Source organism: Plectrocnemia conspersa, unplaced genomic scaffold (genome assembly GCF_051122295.1).
Source record: "Plectrocnemia conspersa isolate PC_06_02 unplaced genomic scaffold, ASM5112229v1 ptg000004l, whole genome shotgun sequence".
NCBI lineage: Eukaryota > Metazoa > Arthropoda > Insecta > Trichoptera > Polycentropodidae > Plectrocnemia > Plectrocnemia conspersa.
Genome location: NW_028277168.1, coordinates 14,051,968 through 14,073,731, shown reverse-complemented (window position 1 = coordinate 14,073,731; position 21,764 = coordinate 14,051,968). Strand labels below are relative to the sequence as shown.

The window sequence follows — 21,764 nt, the reverse complement described above, 5'->3', positions numbered from 1 at the left end:
TTACAAACTGTCTAGGATCGCACAAGTAATTCAAGAATAACCAAGTTATATCAACCGAACAATCGATATCGAATATTTTTTTTATTAATAAACCATGACAAACGTTGTCAAAAACCTTTTCAAAATCTGTATATACATCTACTTATTTATATAACACATTTGGCTTTAATGTGCAATAAACGTATACATATATTAAGCTATGACTTAGGAGATCTTAAGCCCGTCGATAAAATTCGCAATTTTTAAATGATTGCATACTTTGTTAAGCATAGTTGTTCATTACGTTGAGTTCTGATTTTACGGAAGTTATTAGCGACGTTAACTATAGCTTAGAAGGTCTTAACTTCTGAATTTGTTAATATTAATAAAAATGATATTTTCTATGTTAACCTTGCCTCGGGCTTCATATCATATATGTACGTCTTTGTATATATTCCATGTGTAGGCAGATAATATTAAAATATGCAATATATACGAATCTCGAAGTTTATTAGATAGTTGAAGAGCTTCCACGTCGAGTCACAACCTGCTGTCGCTTCTCACATTCATACGAAATTATTTTTATTCATGGAAAGCGCTCAAATTTCTAAGGAAATATTCATATTGAAATAGAAAATACAATAACACGAAAGCGCACACGCTGATTTTTTTAATATGGAACTTCTTTTACATAAAGTTATTTTTATCTAAGCCGAACGAAATCACATTTTTAATATTTAAACAAAATTATATACAAAATCTATGTTATAATTCCAAGGCAAAAATAAACTATCGTTATTCATCGATCTTTCCTTTTGTTCAGAAACTAATACTTTTTATATAGTGAAAATAAATAAATGTCTCAATGCTCTGTCGTAATCGGGAGATTATTTTTTTTTGTAAGTCGAAGCGTCAAATTTACGAACAAAAATAGTATAAAATTATGTCTTTCCCCTTTAATAAATATCAGAAAACAATTAAATACCCGACGTCTGCACGGCGCCACAGTAACTATAGATTCCAATCAATGCGGCTTGGAAAAACAATTTTTATAGACATAGTGCTCATTAAATTACATTTATTACTATAATAATCCCAAAAATCATCATTTTTAGAATGACTTTATACATTACTATTTGTTATGAATATGACTTATATGTAAGTTCTAAAAATCACAATTAAAAATCTTAACATTTAAGAGTATAACCTTTTTTCGAAATAGTTTTAGACATTATCTATTAAATATATATGGAGAATTTATAATAATTGATATTAATATAATAACTTTCATTTAGCAAAATATATTTTAATAGCACCAATGCCCATAAGAATTCGTTGAAGTGAATTAATATATCTATCCAGGCAAGTCGAAAAATGAAGATTTAAAGGTGTTCTATAACAATTTTACCAAGAATATACCTGGTAAACATATTCTGTGGCGACCTGCTCGAACTGTCATGCTATAAATCATGATTTGACAAGAAATGAAATCATGACAAGAAATAAGCTCACCAGAAAACCTAATGATTATTTTAATGTGTAAAATAACGCCTTTTAAGCTCACCACCAGAAAACTATTCTAAGGAAAAACTTTTTTAAAATGGATAGTTTTTTACCTGACATATGTTGAAAGCAAATACTAAAGGAATTCGGTTTTTAGAGACTGCTGACTATATTTAAAAAAAATGATTATGGAATATTGTTTGTGAAATTTCACCGTAAAATCCTTATTTACCATAGAATATGGTTTTTAATTATTTATTAAAAAGCGCTGTTATAGTAAAATTTGGCACTGTAGGGGTTTCAACAACCTGCACAATTTGTTATAATTTAGAGGTCACTCTAACGACCATTCTAAAAAATAAAAAGAGAGATCAATCCGCCTCTAAAGTAGGGGCCACACACAGTATATTTACAACACAATGGAAGAGAGATCTAGTAACTGAAAATATTATATTCGTCATCACTTACATTAGAATATCAACCTTCACCACAGTTAGGTGCCGCTGCCGTGGCTCTGCCAACATAAAGTAACTTTGCCACTCAGAGAGCCTGCGCCCCCCAGAGATCCAACGCAGTCACTAAGCTGGCCCCAAGACCTAAGACTTCGGAGACACCCAAACCTGGAATAAAAAAGTTTTTAACTGTTAGTAACAAATGTAAACCGTATGTAATTAACCAAGAATCATACTAATATATAATTATTGCTGTTATAATAAGCATTAATAAAAAGGTTTGAATTGCGATATACATTGAGGGGTTCTTTAATCCTCCCCAATACACCTTCGTAAAATATCATTTTCTTTTTGAGTGACCCCGCAAATTGCTATCCCACTACTACTAATATTTATTTTAAGCTATCAAAGAAAGACTCAAAAATATGTCCTAAAATAATACTTTTGTCACGCTACAAGAGTAATGTAAATTAATTATGACTGGTTGCATTGAGAGTATTGAGAGGGGCAAAGAGCAAGAGAACGATCTCCAAGCGATAGCTCAATCAGATCAAATAAATTACTTTTCCTTATATACTAAGCTCAACATGGTCTAAAATCTAGAGGAATGAAATGTAGTTTTTGTAAAATAGAACCATTAAAGGAATGAACAAATGAAAAACTAGAAATCCAAAAGAGACATTCAGAAAGTATGTACAGATAATATTTCTGAAAAATTCCATTTATTTCTTAGCAAAGTAACAATTTACTTTACTGTATTAGTTGAACCTGAGATCCCATTTTATCACAATTTAATGGAAATCTGTCACCTAGCTCTCTATTTCGGCACCCAGTTTGTGTTTTCTATAGCTTCATCTTTAGATAATTGTTTCATAAAAAAAAACAGTTCTGGACGCTTCTTTGAATGGTAATAAACGCATATAAAAATGACTCTTTTAATCTATTTTTCAATGGATGAATCAGTCACAAAGGATGGCCTTTCACTTTTTTTTTTATTATGGAAAAGTTAGTGATAAATTTTAACAGTAGCTTATTCTTTCGCACGGAATAAACGTAACCCTGAACAAAGCTCACTTTTGACGGGATAAGGGATTGACACGGCCTTGAGACCTGGTAATCGCAGAAACGACAATGTTGCTAATCTACTAAATCAATTTCGTTTCTATTTTTACTAGCCCTGCATCTATATTTTCCGAATATCCATAGCTTGTGTATACTATATTGGTTTTATTATGATGTATCAAACAGTATAAATTATTTATTAATGAAAACATTGAAAATTAGTTTAATTTAATAATATTTTTTTATTTGTAGTTAATTGCGTTATGCTCTTAACTGCGTAGTACTAGCTATATAGATGCACCTTTTTTGTATTAGTTTTTTTTAGGATTAATATTTTTAATTATATAACGACGGAGAAAAACGCCGCGCGGCAAAGAGATGAGATTGAATTATTGTTTTAATTTAAGCGTTTTCCCAGCGCCAAGTTTTTATAAAGGGGTGAAGTCCCGCCGCAACGCCCATACAACTTCAACTTTTGAATTGCTTTTTTTTCATCTCTCTCTCTCCCTGCCAAAGTGCCAAATTACCCAGGAAGAAATTTTATACGCACGAGAAGAAAAGGCTACAGGCTGAAAATTCACTGGAATCAGACAGCACAGAGTATCGCTTACATAGGCGTTTGCCCCCTTAATTAACTCAACTTTCGTTATTTTAATGTTGTATTAAAATAACTTTTTAAATACCGCCCCATTTAGGGATCGAATTGCGTATTTCAATAATCTACTCTTAAGTGTTAAAATTGTGCAATCAATAGATTACAAAGAAGTTACCTGACACCGGTCCCGCGTGTATTTTGAGCGAAAATATTACCTATCTTAAAAATGTATTAATAGAATGCCTTCTTAATCCAGAAATATCTCACGCTTGGACTTGCTCTCTCTCACTGTATATTTACAGTAATAAAATGCAATCGGAAAATATAATATTATTTAAGTTTCTAAACAAAATAATTACCACGAAACAATTTCAGCGTAACACGCCGTTTAATTATTACCTTCAAGTATTGTGCACAACAAGATAATTCGATTAAAATTAAACTAACTCTGGTCAGTGCAGTGTGCGAAATTAAATTTCAAACAAAATTATTTCAACTCGACCAAAACTCCCGACATGTTTGCGGTTTGACGCTGGGTTAGTTTTCCCGTGAAATAAACTCGTTTTAATCTAAAATCACAACAATGCGGATCATTTTGAATCCTACCACCGCTATGTACGTATGTATGTAGATATTACAATAACGCTATGGTCAAACGAATACTTGAGTCCAACTCATCCTAGGAATGCGTCCGCGGAAAGCCTAGAATATTTGGCATGCCACGCATATCGCAACATATGAGGTTTGTGGAAAATTTTACTACGCGGACTTTACTGACACTTTTAAACATGTTTAACCGTTTAAGCATAATTCATATTTATTGAGACCAACGAACAAATATAACTAAAACAGTGGTCAACACTTTTGTTGTTGAAATATTATAATATTAAAAGTAATAATTACTAATATTTTCTTAAATTTTAAATGCATTTTCGTAGGTTGCAGGCGAAGATTTGTATCGATTTATTATACACGCTGCCGATTATATTCAGTTTAGCATATTGTATTACTTTTTCTAGAGCAATGTTGAACAGATTGCACGCTAGAGCATCGCCTTGTCGAAGGCTGTAGAGTGTTCGCATTTTGTACTCTCACTTGGCATTTGTCATTTCTCATTGCGAGTTTCACCAAGAAGATTAGTTCTTTTGGTACACCCTACTGTGTACTCTTTAAATTATTTCATACGTAAAAAATCGCGACGAAAATACTACAAATTCTTAAATACCCACAATAGCAAAAAAGAGTATTGTGTTAAATATAATATTAGATTACTTTAATTTCAATTATATTTTTGAGCTCATGTAATGAGTTATTAAAGTAATAATAGGGGGGGGCGCAAATTTAATTTTGCCTGGGGCGCCAAATGACCTAGAGACGGCCCTGCACATGGCCAATCCAGATCGTCTACTAAAAGTCCCGTAACCAATCAAACGCTGAGTACACCATAAATTATAGGTGAAACATCCCGTCCCCACTCTCGCGTTTATTTTTAAAATATCTATCTCAAATTCGGTTTATTTTAATGCAAGATAGCCGAGATTTTGGGAGACGTTTGAGAATAATAATAATAATTATAAACACATGTAATCGTAAAAAAAATGTTTGTTTATTTTTAAAAAATCTATCTTTAATTCGATTTATTTTATTGTGAGGGGGGCCCGCAGCAACAATTAACACCATGGCATGTTTTTTTCTTGGCAGCTTTGGGTCCAAAGGCCAATCCTTGTGAACAACAGAACAACTCATTTGAAAGTTACAAAAGGGAACATATATTTAAATCATAAAAAAGGGATGAAAGTTAAACTTTAATATTTAAAAAAGTACATTTTAGTACGACAGGCTCGACGCATAGACTTGTGAAAGCTACAATGAGCAACAAACAATTTAAATGTATTTAGCCTTCGCGATCAGCCCTTCGGAGACGTTTATTAAAAATACTGAGCATGACTAATTTTTTTAAATGTTAAAAGACTCTCAAAATACTTCAAAATAAATTATGTTCTAATATATTGGTCAATATTATAAAATTTAAAAATTTAAAAACATTTAATGTAAAGTAATTTTTCTGAAACCGCGTTTTTTACTTGCGTATGCTAATAAGTTTATAGTGTTTAGTAATTAAGTATTTAAAAATCATTTGGAAACATATTTTTAAAATGAAAAAACGAGTTGTCCATGCATTCATTTTTGCGCATTGGCAACACTGTCATTATTTCAGGGTTTCGGGCTGACGTATAATATCGGACAGGTTTGGTGTTCTATATCGCTTTTTATTAATATCTTCACAAATTCTATTGTATTGCTAGTACAATTTTAATGCGGTAACTCATGCAAATCTAAATATTGACGTAATCGATCAAAAATATTACATAATGTCCATAACCTATATTGATCCATGTTCCATGGTGTAAATTGTAACTAATCGTTCTCATTACAGGTACTCTCTCGCCACTTTTCAAGATGGGTCACGAATGGGGCGAAATAGTCCACCTCAGAGGACTCGTCACCTACAAGGTGTCTCCTTATGAGCTGAACCCTTTCGCTGGCCTTCTTACACACTCTCCGATGAACATGCTTAAAAGGATTCGCAGCCAAATGTTTTATGTTGTACCGCGTGAGTATAATACACTATAAATTCATAGATCAATGATGGGCAATTTATCAGTTATTATTTTTGTTACAGCATTTATATTAGCATATGCCGTTTACGATTATGGTATCACGGAAAACCGTAGATCAAAACGCAAGAATCCAAAGGATTATGAAAATGATGTCTAAGATGTAGCTTTATAAACGTAATCAAATATTATTGTAATGGCATAATACGCATTCTTTTATTGTAGAAAGTTAAATTAATAAAAGTTATCAGAAAACTTTCGTTTTATTTCCATAGATAATATCACTTAATAAACACATAACCCTTAACTCATCGAGTAAATTGAATAAACTAATAATACACTTTGCGGCTTCTTTGACTTGGCGAAAAAGATAATATTTTTTTATATTACACATTTATGCACAGAATTTCATTCTGAAAGATTATTGTATAAAAGCCAGGCCTAATAAGTGCATTTCTATGTTGCACTAAAATAATACACATCATATAATGGAAGGATGGACTTTGTATTGCTTACACAATATATCAGAGTCCGAGTTATTTAAGCAATCGCTGACAGTTTGTAAACTATGACAGCTAATTGTCGAAAGAATATATATCGCCCATTTGGGAGTTCCTCAAGGGTCCAACTCTGCTCTTGTTATTCATCACGTAAATACGACCATTACAAATTCCAGTTCTCTACTTTATGGCGATGATTTAAAACAGTTCAGATGCATTTGCTAGATTCTCTATGGAGATGGGCTTTTGTCAACTATCTGCCCTTTTTTTCAATCTCGTTCACAATCAGAATATTCCTACGATCTCAGTGGAAATATTCTGACCAGGGAAATTTTCACTAAAGATCTCGAAATCACTTCTGAAAGCAAATGATGGTTCTCTGAACGTAAACGATATATGCTAAAATCTTTCCAAGATGATCGGCTTTGTTATGAGGAACGTGTTTCACTTGAATAACTGACAATCTGTCAGTTATTCCTGTCCTATTGATACTTTTATTTGCAACATTCTTAAATCCAAGATATATAATTTGGAATCCCTGAGTAACCAAATACTCTCTCTTATGCGAAATAGGTTTAATAAGAAATACTTTTATATAGATTTATGCAGGGCCGGCCCTAGGTTATTTGGCGTCCCAGGCAAAAACTAAATTTGCGCTCCCCCCCCCCCCCCATTAATACTTTATTAACTCATTACATCAGCTCAAAAATATAATTAAATTTAAAGTAATCTAATATTATATTTGACACGATAGTATTTTTTGCGATTGTGGGTATTTAAGAATTTGTAGTTATTTTTTCGTCGCGATTTTTTACGCGTAAAAGAATCTAAAGAGTACCCAGTAGGATGTACCAAAAAAACTAATCTCCTTGGTGAAATTCACAATCAGAAATGCCAAGTGAGAGTACAAAATAATCTATCGAAACCTTTGCGAACAGCCTACGACAGGGCGACGCTCTAGCATGCAATCTGTTCAACATTACCCTATAAAAAGTAATCCGAGATGCGAAACTGGATATGACCGCTGAACAGACCAGTTCTGACATACGGTTTGGAGAGCTGGACACTTACCAGGACTGACGAAAGGCTGCTTGACATATTCGAGAGAAGTGTTCCGCAGGATACATGGCGATATATACGAGAGCAACGAGTGGAGTATACGATACAATCGGGAGCTCTACAACCTCTTCCAAGAAGATAGTGTCTTCACCTTCATCAGAGTTGGAAGAAATATATTATTGTAACCGGTGAATGTTCTGTTTATATGAAATTAAAAAAATGGTATAGCGAACCTAACCTAACCGACGAACGGTTGATGATGCTCGACTTATACAAAGTTAAAAAAATATGGAACAGTGTACCTAGCCAATCAATGACCGGTATATATTAAGTTTGTCGTTTAATTGCGAACTTTATTCGCCGTCGGTGTTCTCCTCATACTGTTAATCTTTCAACAGCCCGACTTCGCGGCTTCTACCCTCTTGAATTCGCATTAAATGGAAATAATATATGCGTGTTTTTATTGCATCACAGCAAGGTCAGCAAATCAGCGCGGCAAATAATATCAGATTATATTTTTCAACAATATTGTTTGATAATTTTAAGTGAATGTTACGCCTTTATTTGGTATCACGGCGCTCCACGAGATCTAGCGCCCCAGGTGGTCGCCTGTACTGCCTGCCCCTCGGGCCGGCCCTGGGCTTATGAAGCTCTAAACTAGGACAGTTATAAAAAAAGGTCATCTCAGAAAATTTGTTAAACCAGGATCGATGGTATAAAACCGGAACAATCTTGGTCCAACTGGGACATATGGTAAGCCTACCTTTATATAAAATAAACATATTTTGAAAATATCAAAGGAAGACACTAAAAATAAAAATGTAGTGGGGGTGGTGTTGTATGGGCAGCGTCGGGCCGGCGCCGAATGGATTCGTCCGGCACATCTGAAATGGTAGGTACTAGCCCATACAACACCATCCCCACTACACGGCGCCGGCCCGGTGCCGGGTGAATCCATCCGGCACGTGTGAAACCGGCCTTAATATATGTAATTTATTATTTGATGATAAATGCAAAGCACTTACTACGACTTCCAATATGGTGTATAAACAAGTTGTGCTCTACTGACTTTTTTATTGACTAATGTATGTAAACATTTCAATAAAGGAAACATTAAAAAAAATATTCAAGTGTTTGTTAGTTTTATTGTTTATTGAACATAAACATGGTTCGAATAAATATATTACAATCTTCACCTAAATCACAAATTTGTAATAATTTATAGTGTACACTTGTGCACTATTTGAATGCCCTTTTACTAAACCAAAACATAGTGTAATATTATTCATTGTAATACAATCCATTAACCTGAATATGTGTAAAGTGCTACATATTATTATGATATTCGTATGTATGTACATTAATTATACCAAACGAATACACAAAAAAAGGAATGATAAGCGCAACTGCAATGAAAAAGCATTGTCTGTCAATTAAAAAAAAATATGAATATTATGTTCTATAGAAATTCCCTATCACTAAACAAAGCACAATGAGAAAATCAAATACAAGCGACACAAACTAAGAAAAATGTATAACGCACTGGTATTCCAAAAATATTTGTAAATGCAAAGTAAGTAGAAAGCGTTTCCTAAAACGTATGATACATTTGTTCCCATAGCTAAATTTACTCGCTGAAACCTAATCAAATCGGCAAATAAAAAACAAAAATTTATTATTATAATATTATAGATGATATATATACTATACACAAATATTTTAAAAACACCCAGTAGTTATAGTTATATTGACTGTCAGCATTTATGCCACTTCATCTACTTATAATTTATACAAGTTATATGAACATTCCAAGCCCAAAAACTTGCAATGCTTTTTCACCATTGCGATTCCGATTATTAAACACTATACAAGTCTCACATTTACATGTATTTTAAGTACGAAAACAAATATGAGATTATATAGCATCAAGAATGTTTCATGTCACAAACGTAAAACATGCTTTATATTGTAAGACAGTTAAAAGATTACATCAACAACTTCTTAAAACACAACTCACATATCATGATAATAATTGCATTAAAAAAAATAGATATCTCTGTAACCAGTACAGAATCGAGAATATTTCAAATGACTGACAAACATACTCAAAGAAAATTAATTCACATTTAAAAAAACTATTAATACTATTGCAAAATAAATTAAAAACTAGATGCGAAGCCAAGTTCTATGGTAAATGGTAAATATATCGAAAGAATCGAAAGCATAACCAATGAATACCAAAATCTTACTATTGTATAAGAGAAGAATATGAATTTCTCATGTAATTCAACAATTTACGGTTATAAATACAACTGAAAAGCAAACCATCTCGATTCATAATAGAATGCATACACAAACATAAAACTAACATTAATTTGTACAAAATATGTTATAAAAGTGAAATGATTTCATGTTTTCTGTTGCTATTTGTAAATCGTGATTAGAGCTGTTATAACGCTAAGTATTCAAATTATTCCACGGAAGATATATATATTATATCACATGAGTCAATGAGAATGCTCTTTGTATAACAAAGGAACATACATATGTTTTTAATAAAGCAATACGTGTATATCGTGAGAAAGCAATTCAATTATTAAATTTGCCCTAAATTTATCTATTCTACGTCCATTTGATCGGATGGCTGTGAATCAGACTGTTGCTGCTGTTCTGCATTTGGCTGCTGTGATTCCGCTTGCTCTGCGTTGCTGTTTGAAGCTGGTGGCGGAGTTTTCTCTTTAGGCTTCGGCTTATTGATTATTGGATTTACTGTGTTTGAGAAGCTCTGCAAATATACACAAAAAGATTTATTATTTCTAGAAAATGTTAACACTTCTTAACACCCAAGATACGAATTTTTTTTACAAACATGACAAATTTATTTCTGATTGTAATTTTTTCTTATTTACCCTAGAAATGTGGAAAACTAAGCTAAATAAAAACCCACACGTTTTATTACCACATTAGTAACCCATAAGGTGTTAAAAGCATTTTTATCATATTAACATTGCATTATTTTTATTTTGTTTGTGAAATACACTCAAAAAATTGCAAACCTGAGATTAAATTTTATGCCCATTTTCAAAACAATATTATAAAATAGTTAAAGATTTATTAAAGTCCTACGACAGTTGAGAACAGAAGATACTCACCTTTTTTACCAGAAGAATAAAAAATAATATTAAAGTTTCCATTGTACGAAAAATATGATAAATAATACTTAGAAATAACTTTTAGCTAAGACTCAATGCAAAAAATCTTATTATTTATGGAGGGGAAGCAATGATTTACCTGTCTCTCTTGTCTAATCTGCATAACTGTGAATGGGCGAGTCTGATGGGAGGGAGTTTCAGAATTCTTCTCAATAACATGCGTGAGCCACTTCTCGGCATTTTCCAATGCGTCGGCTACTTTATTTACATCAGCATCGCTCAAATGGGAATACTTGGGATCATTGTTTCTAAAGAAAAAAAATATATATAATTTCTATTTTCTAATTACCTCACGTACACTTTGGATTTGTACATAAAACGTAATTGATAAGAACAATCTTACACCACTGACACTACCTCTTGTTTGTGTAGCATTTAAAATTAAAATGCCAGGTTTAATTTATTAAAATATTTGCAAATTACCTGTTAATACTCGTATGCAAGAGGTATTGTAAATGGTCTATTTAGTATAATACCAAATTGATATAACACATGTCTAATTTAGTATCTGTTAAACACATGTTTCGTATTAACTTTTAATTGTATTTTTAATTACCGGCAAAGACCAATTACAGCTTTTGCAGTCAAAATTGCCCTATTGAAGTCTTCTTTAGACTCTGGTTCTAATTCGTATTCCACGCTACGTAGCTTGATGGGATCACCCAATGATTTCAATTCAGTTAATTTTTCAATATAGATCTAAAAAGAAACACATCTTAATAAAACCCATAATCACAAAATCAAACCAAAGTCCATGTAAATATACTAACTTGCTTGTTACAATTTTCGCCTTCTTCGTACAGCCAATTCTCAGTATCATCGAGCAAGCGGAGGAAAGTAGCCTTTTCACTTTGCGAAGCGAATATTTTCAAATGACCTTCATCAGAGATGGCGCTGCGGAACTCGTAAACGTATTCCTCTAATGCATTACGAGCGTCGGCACGTTCCTTCTCTTTCTTATCGGTTGACTGCATCGACAGCTGAAATTGAAAAAATAATTAGTACAATGTCCACAACCTCAGATAATTGTTTAAAAACGCCTATAAAATACCTCTCTCTCTATGAGCTCTTCCAGCTCCTTGTGTGTATATCCGATAGGACTGACTTCAATCGGCAGCTCCACCTTGACGCATTGCTTTTTGCCCTTTCCCTTATCCTTTTTGTCGGCAGGTTCCTAAAAACATGCAAACAACTTCAAATCTTCATCGGCGAGTGTGCCGCTAGGCCCCTAAACATACACACATAGCTTTGCACAACATGCCAATTGATACAAAAAAGTCAACACATCTTTTATAAATACTATAAACATAATATATCAATTGTGTAATTTTGATACATCAATGTGTATAAATAATTCATAAATAAACCACACACGTTATTCTTACATGTACAATACAATTATCTACAAAATATGTATTGTATAAATGTATGTACAGCAGATAGATTTTTCTTCCTTTCATGGTTTTTTCCTTAAATGGTGATCACTATGTAAATGGACCTTTTATAAAAAAAAGTATGAAGAAGGTCCTTTATAATAAACATTTTATATTTTGGTTTACCATAAAATATTATTATAAATACACGGAGATAATTGAATATGAATTCTCTCATAGATGATAAATATTAGCATTTTTATACAATTTATTATACACAATAATAATTTTAGATATAAAAATATTATGTTCCAATAGTCAATACATAGATATCAATAGTAATAAGTTTTAAGTAGTTATTAAAAAAGATTTCTTTCTTCGGTAGTTTTATAAAAACATTAACAAAAATATTTTTGTTTTAACTCAGCGTTATCACTTGGGGGAAGCGAAATTGCATTATTTTAAAGAAATATTACTTTAAGGGGGAAGGAAGTGATGAAAAGATCACTATATTGACCAGAATTATTGTGTTTGTGTTCTTGAATATAGTACTGCAGTACTGAATAAATTTTAAAATCCATAAGCTGTATGCATCATATATACACAAATTTTCATAAGCGTTAAAAAGAGATACATTCTGCTGTTTCAATTGATATAAACATCACAAATAATCCAAATTCCAGTCTTAGTCCCGAAAATAACGCCGGATTAAGACCATCAAAGTATTAATCTCTACATTGAAACATAATATTTTGCACAAATCACATCTATCGTTATTAAAATAAAAATAAAAACAATAAAGGAATACAAAATATACCGTTGGCGATAAAAAAAGCATGCTATTTTGTTATTAATAATAACAAAAAAGGTATAGCAACAACACATTATCGAAATACGTGAATCAATACGTAATTTTATGCGTGTATGTTTGGGGGCATAGCAGACACTAACAGGCGACAAAGGGACGTACCGATGAGAACCATTGGCCAACTCTCTGAGTCCACGATTGTTGTTGTTCTGGTGTAGCCGGATTGCTCACCTCATTACTCTGATCTTCCATGCCATTTTGCTGTTCGCCCGAATTGTCCATCGGCTGATCCTGAGTGTTCTCAACGTTCATACTTTCGTTTGGCTCCTGGCAGTCCTGCTCGTCGTCGGCAGTCTTCTTTTCGGTAACGATCGTCGCGCTGGACACGGTGACAATGCCGTGAATGTTGACACGTACTTTGACCTTGATCTTCTGCGATTCGCCCAGCGAATTTGGCTTCACATCTTTAATCAACCACTTTCCTGAAAAAAATGCAAGCAAAAATGAAATCATATTTCGATTTAAGAAAACAATTTCATAAAAAAAATTAGCTAACCTATCAATTGTTCCGGATATGGCATTTGGTTGGCATAGAATGCAGTCAATCTGAATGGATTCTTTCGGAAGAAAGTCAACAACTTGGAGAACGGAGCCGCATGATTCACAGGGAATACCTAAATAAGGGAACGTTTAGTTTTTACAAAAATAATTATCTCTTCGATACCTTAGATTGTTCTCCATTTATATTAATTTATCAATGAACACTTCAATTAGGATTAATTAGATTGAAAGATTAATGTATGTAAGGGATGAAAGCGTTAGGAAGAGGACGAGCAACATCGCTCATAATATAGATATTATTGAATAGAACATAAAACGTTTTAATCGCAATCCTTCACATCCCAAAACTAGGCATTCTACTGTGGATCCTACTTTATAAAGGATGAATATTTTGAAATATTCGTAAGCTCGTTAGTTTATCAAGCAACATTTTATTACTGTGTATACTAAATATACCTCCATATTTCCTTCTTCTCCCATATCGTCTTCCCAGCACAAATTAATAGCATACGGCTGGACATCAGTAACCGAAAAATCGCGAACTCTGACAGCCGGTGACAGAATTGCACACTGCAAAGCAGCTCCACGTGCAACAGCCTCATCCTTTGGAAGAAGAACAACATTAAAATTCTATAAGCTAACAAAAACAACATTATTAAAATATAAGGATTTAAACCTGATTCAATGTTGTCGAAGGCGACTTTCCGAATACTTTTTCAATAACCGCTTTTACAGCCGGTACGCGAGATGAACCACCGACAATCTCAACAGAATGAATATCATCATTGCGCAACTCTATAAAATATACAATATGAGAAACATGTTGCCAATTGGAATATATTAAAATATCCAATTATAAAATATTATAATTGGAATATAATTAAAATTGCAAAAATATTTACTGGATTGCTGTAAGCAAGTCCTGAGAGTCCTCTCCACCTTTAGGAATAAATCTTGGCAGAGCATCTCCATCAAAGTGCGCTGCATCTCACCAGTGACGTCTTTTTCGTCAATGAAGCACTCAATGTTGAGCGGGAGCTTGGTACTATTAGCTGACATTTGCTTCTTCAACTTTTCGACCTCTTGCAGCAGTCGTAAGTACGCCCTGCGAAAATATTAGATTATATGTTATTAAATTATTTTATTGTTATTTTTAATTTTTATACTTCATACTTTGAATTGCTCCTAGTGTCCATCTTGTAACGATTTTGGAAATCATTGCAGAAATGCTCGGCAAGAATATAGTTGATATCTCGTCCGCCTAGATTGGGATCGCTATGCGTTGCTAGCACTTGCAATGCACCATGATTAAACGCACACACAGAAACCTGGAGAGCAGCGTGTCCCATATCGACAAACACGACATTCCTAGGTTTCTCGTTTGACGGCGGTAGGTCCTGCTTATAGATACCGTAAGCTAAAGCAGTGGCAGTGGTTTCGTTCATGAGACGTAATACGTTCAAACCTGAAGAATAAATAACACATAAACAGAAGAAAATATTAGAGGCATGAAAGTTAATAATAATACTCACCACCGATGGTGGCGGCATCCAAGAGGGCCTTTCTTTCGGTGTTGGTGAAATACGAAGGAACAGTAATGACACAATCATAAACTTGCGTTTGCAAGGCGGCTGAGGATGTTTCCTTCAATTTGGTAAATAACATAGCTATCAACTGTTCGGGACTGAAAATGCAATCCTCGTTGAGATACTTGAGCCGCACGCCAACTCGACCGTTTCCCATATCTTCTACGCGATACGGCAAAAGGCGCATTTCTCTCTGCACTTGCGGATCATTAAATTTCCTACCCAACAGTCTTTTGAACGATGTGATGGTGTTTTTCATATTCGTAACCATCTGATTGTAAGCCGCAACGCCGAGAATTCGATTCGAAGAACAAAAGGCGACGCATGATCTAAAAAATTAAATTAAATATAAACATCCTGAAGCTATATCGAAATTCACTCTTTTTAGACAATAAGTAAGAAACAAAACGAGTTTGAAATAAGATATTACTGTATAACACTAACATAAAGTAAACCTTGACTGAGAAAACTGCAAGTACAGTATAAAGCAGTTTTCCAACTTATCAAAATTCTTCATATATGACTCAGCATAAACCTGAGAGCGAAATTTAACATTTTAAAGAATGCTTACCAATGTGTCAATTACATGATTTGCATTCACTATTGCCTATTTGACGATTTTAACACGATAATTTAATTACTCTATAGATTGATCGATCGACATATTATTTTATAAACTATCAAATTGTAATGCAAATTTTTCCGATTGAAATGCCATTAATCGGAAAATTGAAATTGTAAATATGTACTAAATTAATGATAAAATTTATTTTTAAGTTAAGCATACTTTTTTATGCTATGTTGAAACCGCTCATATGTCGAGTCAAATTTAAAAAAAATTGGTTGTATCTTGAAAAACTCTTAAGTCAAGATTCCACTGCATTCTTATTTGTAATTTTTCGTAATTCAGAGATTAATTATTGCACTTCTTCTGAAAACAATTATGTATATTCGAGTTATTATTTTCATACCTAATCGTTTATCATTAACCATAACAGTATTAATAATAATAAATAATATATAATGCAAGGATAAATAAATATTCCTGCTGTGTTCAGAGTTTGTGAGTCATAAGGTGTGCAGCAATTCACATTTAACATGACAATAACATATAAGTGATAAATGGACACAGACCCATGATCTTTGTATTGAATGTGTTGAGAAATAAACACAAAATATTTTGTTTTAACTATTGAAAAACCAACAATATACTATATTCCTTAATACCATAACAAAATAATTTTACTGATAAATTATCTAGCGAACCATCATTTTTAATATAATCAGTCCAGAATACTAAATAATCCATGTTGAAAATAACATAAAAACTCTGTATAACAATAGTTTTTGTTTGATTCAATAATTATGAGATATGCCAATATAATTGCCAGATTGAAGCAATTATATATCTAATTTGAATTAAAAATAAAAGTAAGAATTCCTTAGGTCAACTAAAAATGAATTAAAAAATCGATAATAGTTGAACTTCGTTCAACCGTGAAGATATATACAATATATTCTTTTAAATGATGTAAAACATATATAACATGTGGAAATATATTAGGTCAAAGACTAAATACTAATTTTTGTTGGAAAATTACCTCTTATTTTAGAGCATGATGATCGCTGACATAAACTATGATAAAACTGTAAGAACGATTAATTTTTAGAAATTTCTCTAGTCTTCCTATTGACTGAATACATCACTAAACCAAGAATACCTACAGTATATTATCTCTAGATAAGATGTATGTATAAAAAACTATGTACAAGGTTTAAATAAATGCTAGTATTTGCATTTTTACTTAAAATATTTCCAAGAATCAGTGAAAACTGTATTTGAAAAGCACATCAATGGCTTTAATTGTAAATTAGCTATCTTCGTAATTGGCAATTTTACAGGAAGGACAAAAATATGTGTGATTTACTAAAACCACTTTGACCACTTTATATGTATTTTATTTTTAATGGATTCTATATTCATTTGAAAAGTGATGGATATAATATTTCAAGACATATTTCTAGGCAGGAACTGATATTTAGATATTTGCAAATTGATTTGTATTTTTATAATTAATAAATAAACATACATTTTTTTATGGGTGTGATAAAAATTGCAATGTTAAATAAACAGATAGATAAATGAATGTATGAATTTGCTTTTTTAATAAATCTTTTTTTTTATTTTTGTCAAGAAAATATATCATTCCATAACGTTTTCAGTGCAAAAGGTAATAAGTGATAGAATGGCATTTAACAATTGTACAAATCTCGTTTAACACATTGTTGTCGGGACACGGATTTTTCCGTTTTTGCGGAACTGCTGCTGGATTGCGGGACCCGTAAAAATCCGTTTTTTGTAGTCTGTTGCTAGAAGTCGGCTCACGTGTTTATCCGTGTAATTTGAACTGCATTTTTTTTTTGTTGTCAGCAGCTAGATATCACTGCTTTGATATTTAATAAAGACATTATTTTATTCGTCGTCGCATTTATTACAGTTCCACCAAATGTATTGTACTAATTTTGATATTGAATTTTTATACCGTACAACAAGTTAAATAACGAACTATAAAAAATTCCTGTTATCCCAAATATCTTCTATTATGTTCAATTCTATTCAAGATGCTTCGAGGAATTACTTTCTACCTGATGTAAAAGAAGGGATGGTCGGGAGTGAGAAAACAAAACAAATTCCAATGAAACTTGACATGGGGTAGATAACAAGCAATGGTCATTGCGACATCTGTGACTTGTTATAAAAAAAATACATCATTACAGTTACGCGTAAATGTTCGGTCGTTCGGTTGTCTAAAAAATAGTTTTACACCCCGAAATGTTTTCACCCGATAAAAATAAATCTGACGATGAATTTTTTATCTGATTATTGGTAATTGGGCCAAAAGTGTAGCTATGTATCTTTTGACATACCTCTACACAGAGGTACGTGTTTTTAGAGATATCATACGTTGAAAAACTATTCATAAAAACAAATTGTGACATATTTTAGTTTTATTTAGTGTTTAATTCGATTTTTTATTACATACATTTTTATAGTACTTTTATGTGCAAAATAAACGCAAGTTTCCAGTGAATATAAAAGTGTCAACCTCCATGTTTCATCTTTATTTGATAGTACTGTTTATGGTAAGTCTGTGTTTAAAATTTCATAATTTTATATTGTATAGTATAAAAGTTATGGCGAGTTTCCGAAAAAAAACGCGGAAATTCTTCGCTTCCACGGCTGCTAAAAAATGGCCCGCGCCAGGCTTAAGACAATGCGCGAAATCACCCGACAACAATGTGTTAATATGTGTATATTTTTTACCCAACATTTTTGTTGTTTCGTTTTAATCTGCAACGATTAAAGTAAGAAATGGTCGATGCTGAAGGAGCACGAGACGTTATCGAACAAGCAAGAGGCGCATGCAATAACCAGCTTGGGTGCTGTTGTTTTGGCAGCTTATGAGAGATTCATACTTTCAGGACTATTATCATTAAATTTAGACGATTAAGCATTGTAGTCTGTGATCATATGAATTCCCATGTATATATATATATATGTATATATCAGGCGCGGGCGGTGAAATACTTTCCCTCTTGATCGCTCACGTGTTAAGTGACGATAGTGGTTGAGAGATAAGAGCATGCGGTCAGCATGACCTTATCTGATACTAAGAGCGACTTTTGTAGCGTTACAACCTTGTTTAAATTCGTAGAAAAAATATCAGATCGACTGTTTATCCCAATGATTTGTGCATGAAATGCAAGTGATTATAAACAAAAATGAAAAAGTATATATTGTTGCATTTCATTTTTTTAAATGAAAATGTCATTTCGTCGTGTTTTAAAGTGCATTATTTTTCATTAGTCTTTATTTGGTAATATTGAATTCAGTTTTATTATTAATTTTGCTTTAAATTGCCTATTTATATAAAGGTGAAAAAGAAGCAACTGTTCGTAAACTAAACAATGCTTTTGATATGGGTACCTTTTACAATGCACGAGCGTCAAAGATTAAAAAGGTTATGTGCATTCTTATTAAGTTGATAACAACCGAACCGTAGCCGAATCAGAACCACGGACAATTTTAAAGCTTGAATAAAAGTTAGGTGTTAGTAATCCAACAATTCTGGGTCTCTTGAAGTAGCTAGGAAAATGAAAAAATATTGACGAATAATCGCTAAACAGAAACTATCCATTTCTTGATCATATTGTAAGGTGTGACGAAAAGTAGATCTTTTGCGACAATAATGAAGAAATGATTGTTTAGTAGTTTGTGGTCGATATAATCTATATTTTTTATTTTTGAATCCTGACAAAACCATTATGGGCAAGAGTTATTTTTTATCATTCCATGATTTAATATGTGTAATATTAGACTTACCATATTTATAAAACTCTAAACCGGGACAGCTAAAAGAAAAGGACATCTCAGACATTTTGGAATGCTAGTGAGAGCTAAAAAAAAGTATTCATGGTAAACCTAGCTAAGATGCACGAGACAAATCTTATAAGAAAATAAATGAGTCCAACTCATTGGTATTGAAACATATTAACACATGTAATACGCGGCCTAAATCTATCTACAGGCGCGTAATCAACATTTTATTTTTTTTATGGCCAATGATAAAAAATAAAAGTATTGATATTCACGCGATTCTAGTGGCCAAATCGAAGAACTGATAAAATAAAATTATGGACAAAAATTTTACGGTTGTGGCCAAGCGTAAAAGATAATTAATCAATTGAAAAAATAGAAAGGTTCTTGTTTTACGCCATTCTAATTGCGCATATGAAAAATCTTCTTAGCCGAAATTGCACAATTCGTTAACCTCTCCGTATGTGACAGCTGCAAGTCACCGCCGCATTGCGCTCGTCTGGAAAAAAAGCGGCGCAGCGCGGCCTTGTCACCGGCGCCGACACATAACCTCAAAGGTCAACAAGCGAGGTTGCGGGCTCGGGCGCCATTTTGAAAAAAAACATGAAAGGAAGGGCTGTGCCCTGGGTACTCACGGGGTGGCGCGCAGGCTGTAGTCGTTGGCGATAGTCTCGATGCCGCCGGCCTTCGCCACGGCCACGTAGCACGAGTCGGTACCGAAGTCGATGCCGATTACGGACATGGCAGCCATTCCGTCCTTCCGGGCGCGCGTGACAGTTGACGGGTCGAGCGACTAGCGCGAAACACGAACACACGGCACGCCGTCTCACCGGCGAATGGCGGCCCTTGTAAGGAAGTTTCCAGTCCGACCGGCGCACACGCGAGAATTTTCTAGAACGGGTGACCCATAGACAACGCGCCGCATATGTGCCGCAAAATCAAATATTTTTTTATATCATTGCAAAATAATAGAAAACTAATATTTAAAAAAAATTTAAAAAAAACAACGCTACTATATTTTTTGAATTAAAATACAGTTGGCCTACCTGTAACTAGAGATGTGCCGGCGGAAAAAACTTGGTTTACAACCCGAGTCTTTTGCTTTGGAATAAACGGCGATGGAAAATTTGGTGATTAAAAAAAATATAAGAAACAGATTGATACATTTTTAAAAACTAACTCGCATAGTGACAATATTGTCAAAATTGTTGTGTTGGACACTAATGGCTGATTTACAGCTGGCTGGGATGCCAGCTGAAAGTTGACTGGAGGGTGAACGCTGATTTGCACGATGCCAGTCGGCGTGCCAGTCGTTGTTTGCCAGCGACTAGCGCCAAACGCTTAACGCCAGTCACTGGAAAAGTCAATGCGCCACTGACACGCCAGCATCTGACAGCTCCAACAGAACAAATATTTTTGTTTTACTGGCATGCCAGCACACTACCGTACTGGAGCAAAGTGAATATAAATTATAAATTTACAAAATTCTCCTTTTTAATCATATTGTTCAAAATTTTCTCCTAACTACCTGAAAAAAACACTAGCAACATCAAATCGAGTGGTGACGCCCGATGCGATCGGCACAATCAATAAATTCAGTCAAAAAAATTGCACTGATTCTCTAAACATATGACCGGAACGACTTCAACAGTTCCATTAGAACGTATTGCTAACATATCCGCCTCTCTTCTAGATAACTCTCACAATAATAAATTGCTTAGGGAGAGTGAAAAGAGACCAGCAAAATAAGTATTTTACTGTTACATTAAAAATAGGCTTACCATACGTCTCGGTTTCACAAAATTTTCGAGATGACCTTTTTTCTGAGCTGCCCCGATTTAGAAGCTTTTATCGTATCTAAAATTTCTATCGTATTTATAAAATCGAAATTACGGATTAATATAATATTAATAAATATAACATAATGATATATTAACGTATTTAATACAAAATATAGATTAATAAAAATATCTTGCTATATAAATATGAAAATTTTACTCTATTAAATTTTAGTTATATAAGATAAAACAAAACAAATTATTTATTAATTAAAGTTAATTTATTATTTTTAAATATGA

The 21,764-nt window shown here is 33.0% G+C and overlaps 2 protein-coding genes across 6 annotated transcripts; one reads left to right on the top strand and one right to left on the bottom strand.

The window, feature by feature from the left end:
* The first annotated feature begins 5,793 nt into the window (after nt 1-5,793).
* UQCR-Q (Ubiquinol-cytochrome c reductase ubiquinone-binding protein) lies at nt 5,794-6,464 on the top strand. 2 transcript variants are annotated; one of them, XM_088184821.1, is made up of 3 exons: nt 5,794-5,839; nt 6,029-6,205; nt 6,275-6,464. In XM_088184821.1, the coding sequence occupies exons 2-3, from the start codon at nt 6,052-6,054 to the stop codon at nt 6,367-6,369; spliced, it is 249 nt and encodes an 82-aa protein (XP_088040947.1). In that variant the 5' UTR covers nt 5,794-5,839; nt 6,029-6,051; the 3' UTR covers nt 6,370-6,464. The 2 variants fall into 2 exon arrangements, with proteins under 2 accessions (XP_088040947.1, XP_088040948.1); XM_088184822.1 differs by having other exon boundaries at nt 5,794-5,939.
* A 2,429-nt stretch (nt 6,465-8,893) lies between these two features.
* On the bottom strand, nt 8,894-20,584 carry Hsp110 (heat shock protein 70Cb). Of its 4 annotated transcripts, none has more exons than XM_088184095.1 (13): nt 20,322-20,584; nt 15,255-15,637; nt 14,896-15,187; nt 14,625-14,827; nt 14,399-14,517; nt 14,179-14,325; nt 13,718-13,835; nt 13,324-13,643; nt 12,032-12,154; nt 11,751-11,960; nt 11,537-11,679; nt 11,060-11,228; nt 8,894-10,553 (listed from the first exon to the last, which is right to left on the bottom strand). In XM_088184095.1, the coding sequence occupies exons 1-13, from the start codon at nt 20,435-20,437 to the stop codon at nt 10,386-10,388; spliced, it is 2,511 nt and encodes an 836-aa protein (XP_088040221.1). In that variant the 5' UTR covers nt 20,438-20,584; the 3' UTR covers nt 8,894-10,385. The 4 variants fall into 4 exon arrangements, with proteins under 4 accessions (XP_088040221.1, XP_088040222.1, XP_088040223.1 ...); XM_088184096.1 differs by having other exon boundaries at nt 12,032-12,136; XM_088184097.1 differs by having other exon boundaries at nt 13,393-13,643.
* Between the last annotated feature and the right edge of the window lie 1,180 nt (nt 20,585-21,764).

Bases quoted from the DNA above. Each gene is read 5' to 3' on its own strand.
- UQCR-Q (XM_088184821.1), top strand. From the start codon at position 6,052: ATGGGTCACGAATGGGGCGAAATAGTCCACCTCAGAGGACTCGTCACC. The intron at 6,206-6,274 runs GTGAGTATAATA...TTTTTGTTACAG, and splicing joins AATGTTTTATGTTGTACCGC to CATTTATATTAGCATATGCC.
- Hsp110 (XM_088184095.1), bottom strand. From the start codon at position 20,437: ATGGCTGCCATGTCCGTAATCGGCATCGACTTCGGTACCGACTCGTGC. The intron at 13,644-13,717 runs GTTAGCTAATTT...CATTTTTTTCAG, and splicing joins ATATCCGGAACAATTGATAG to GAAAGTGGTTGATTAAAGAT. The intron at 10,554-11,059 runs GTAAATCATTGC...GTATATTTGCAG, and splicing joins AGATTAGACAAGAGAGACAG to AGCTTCTCAAACACAGTAAA.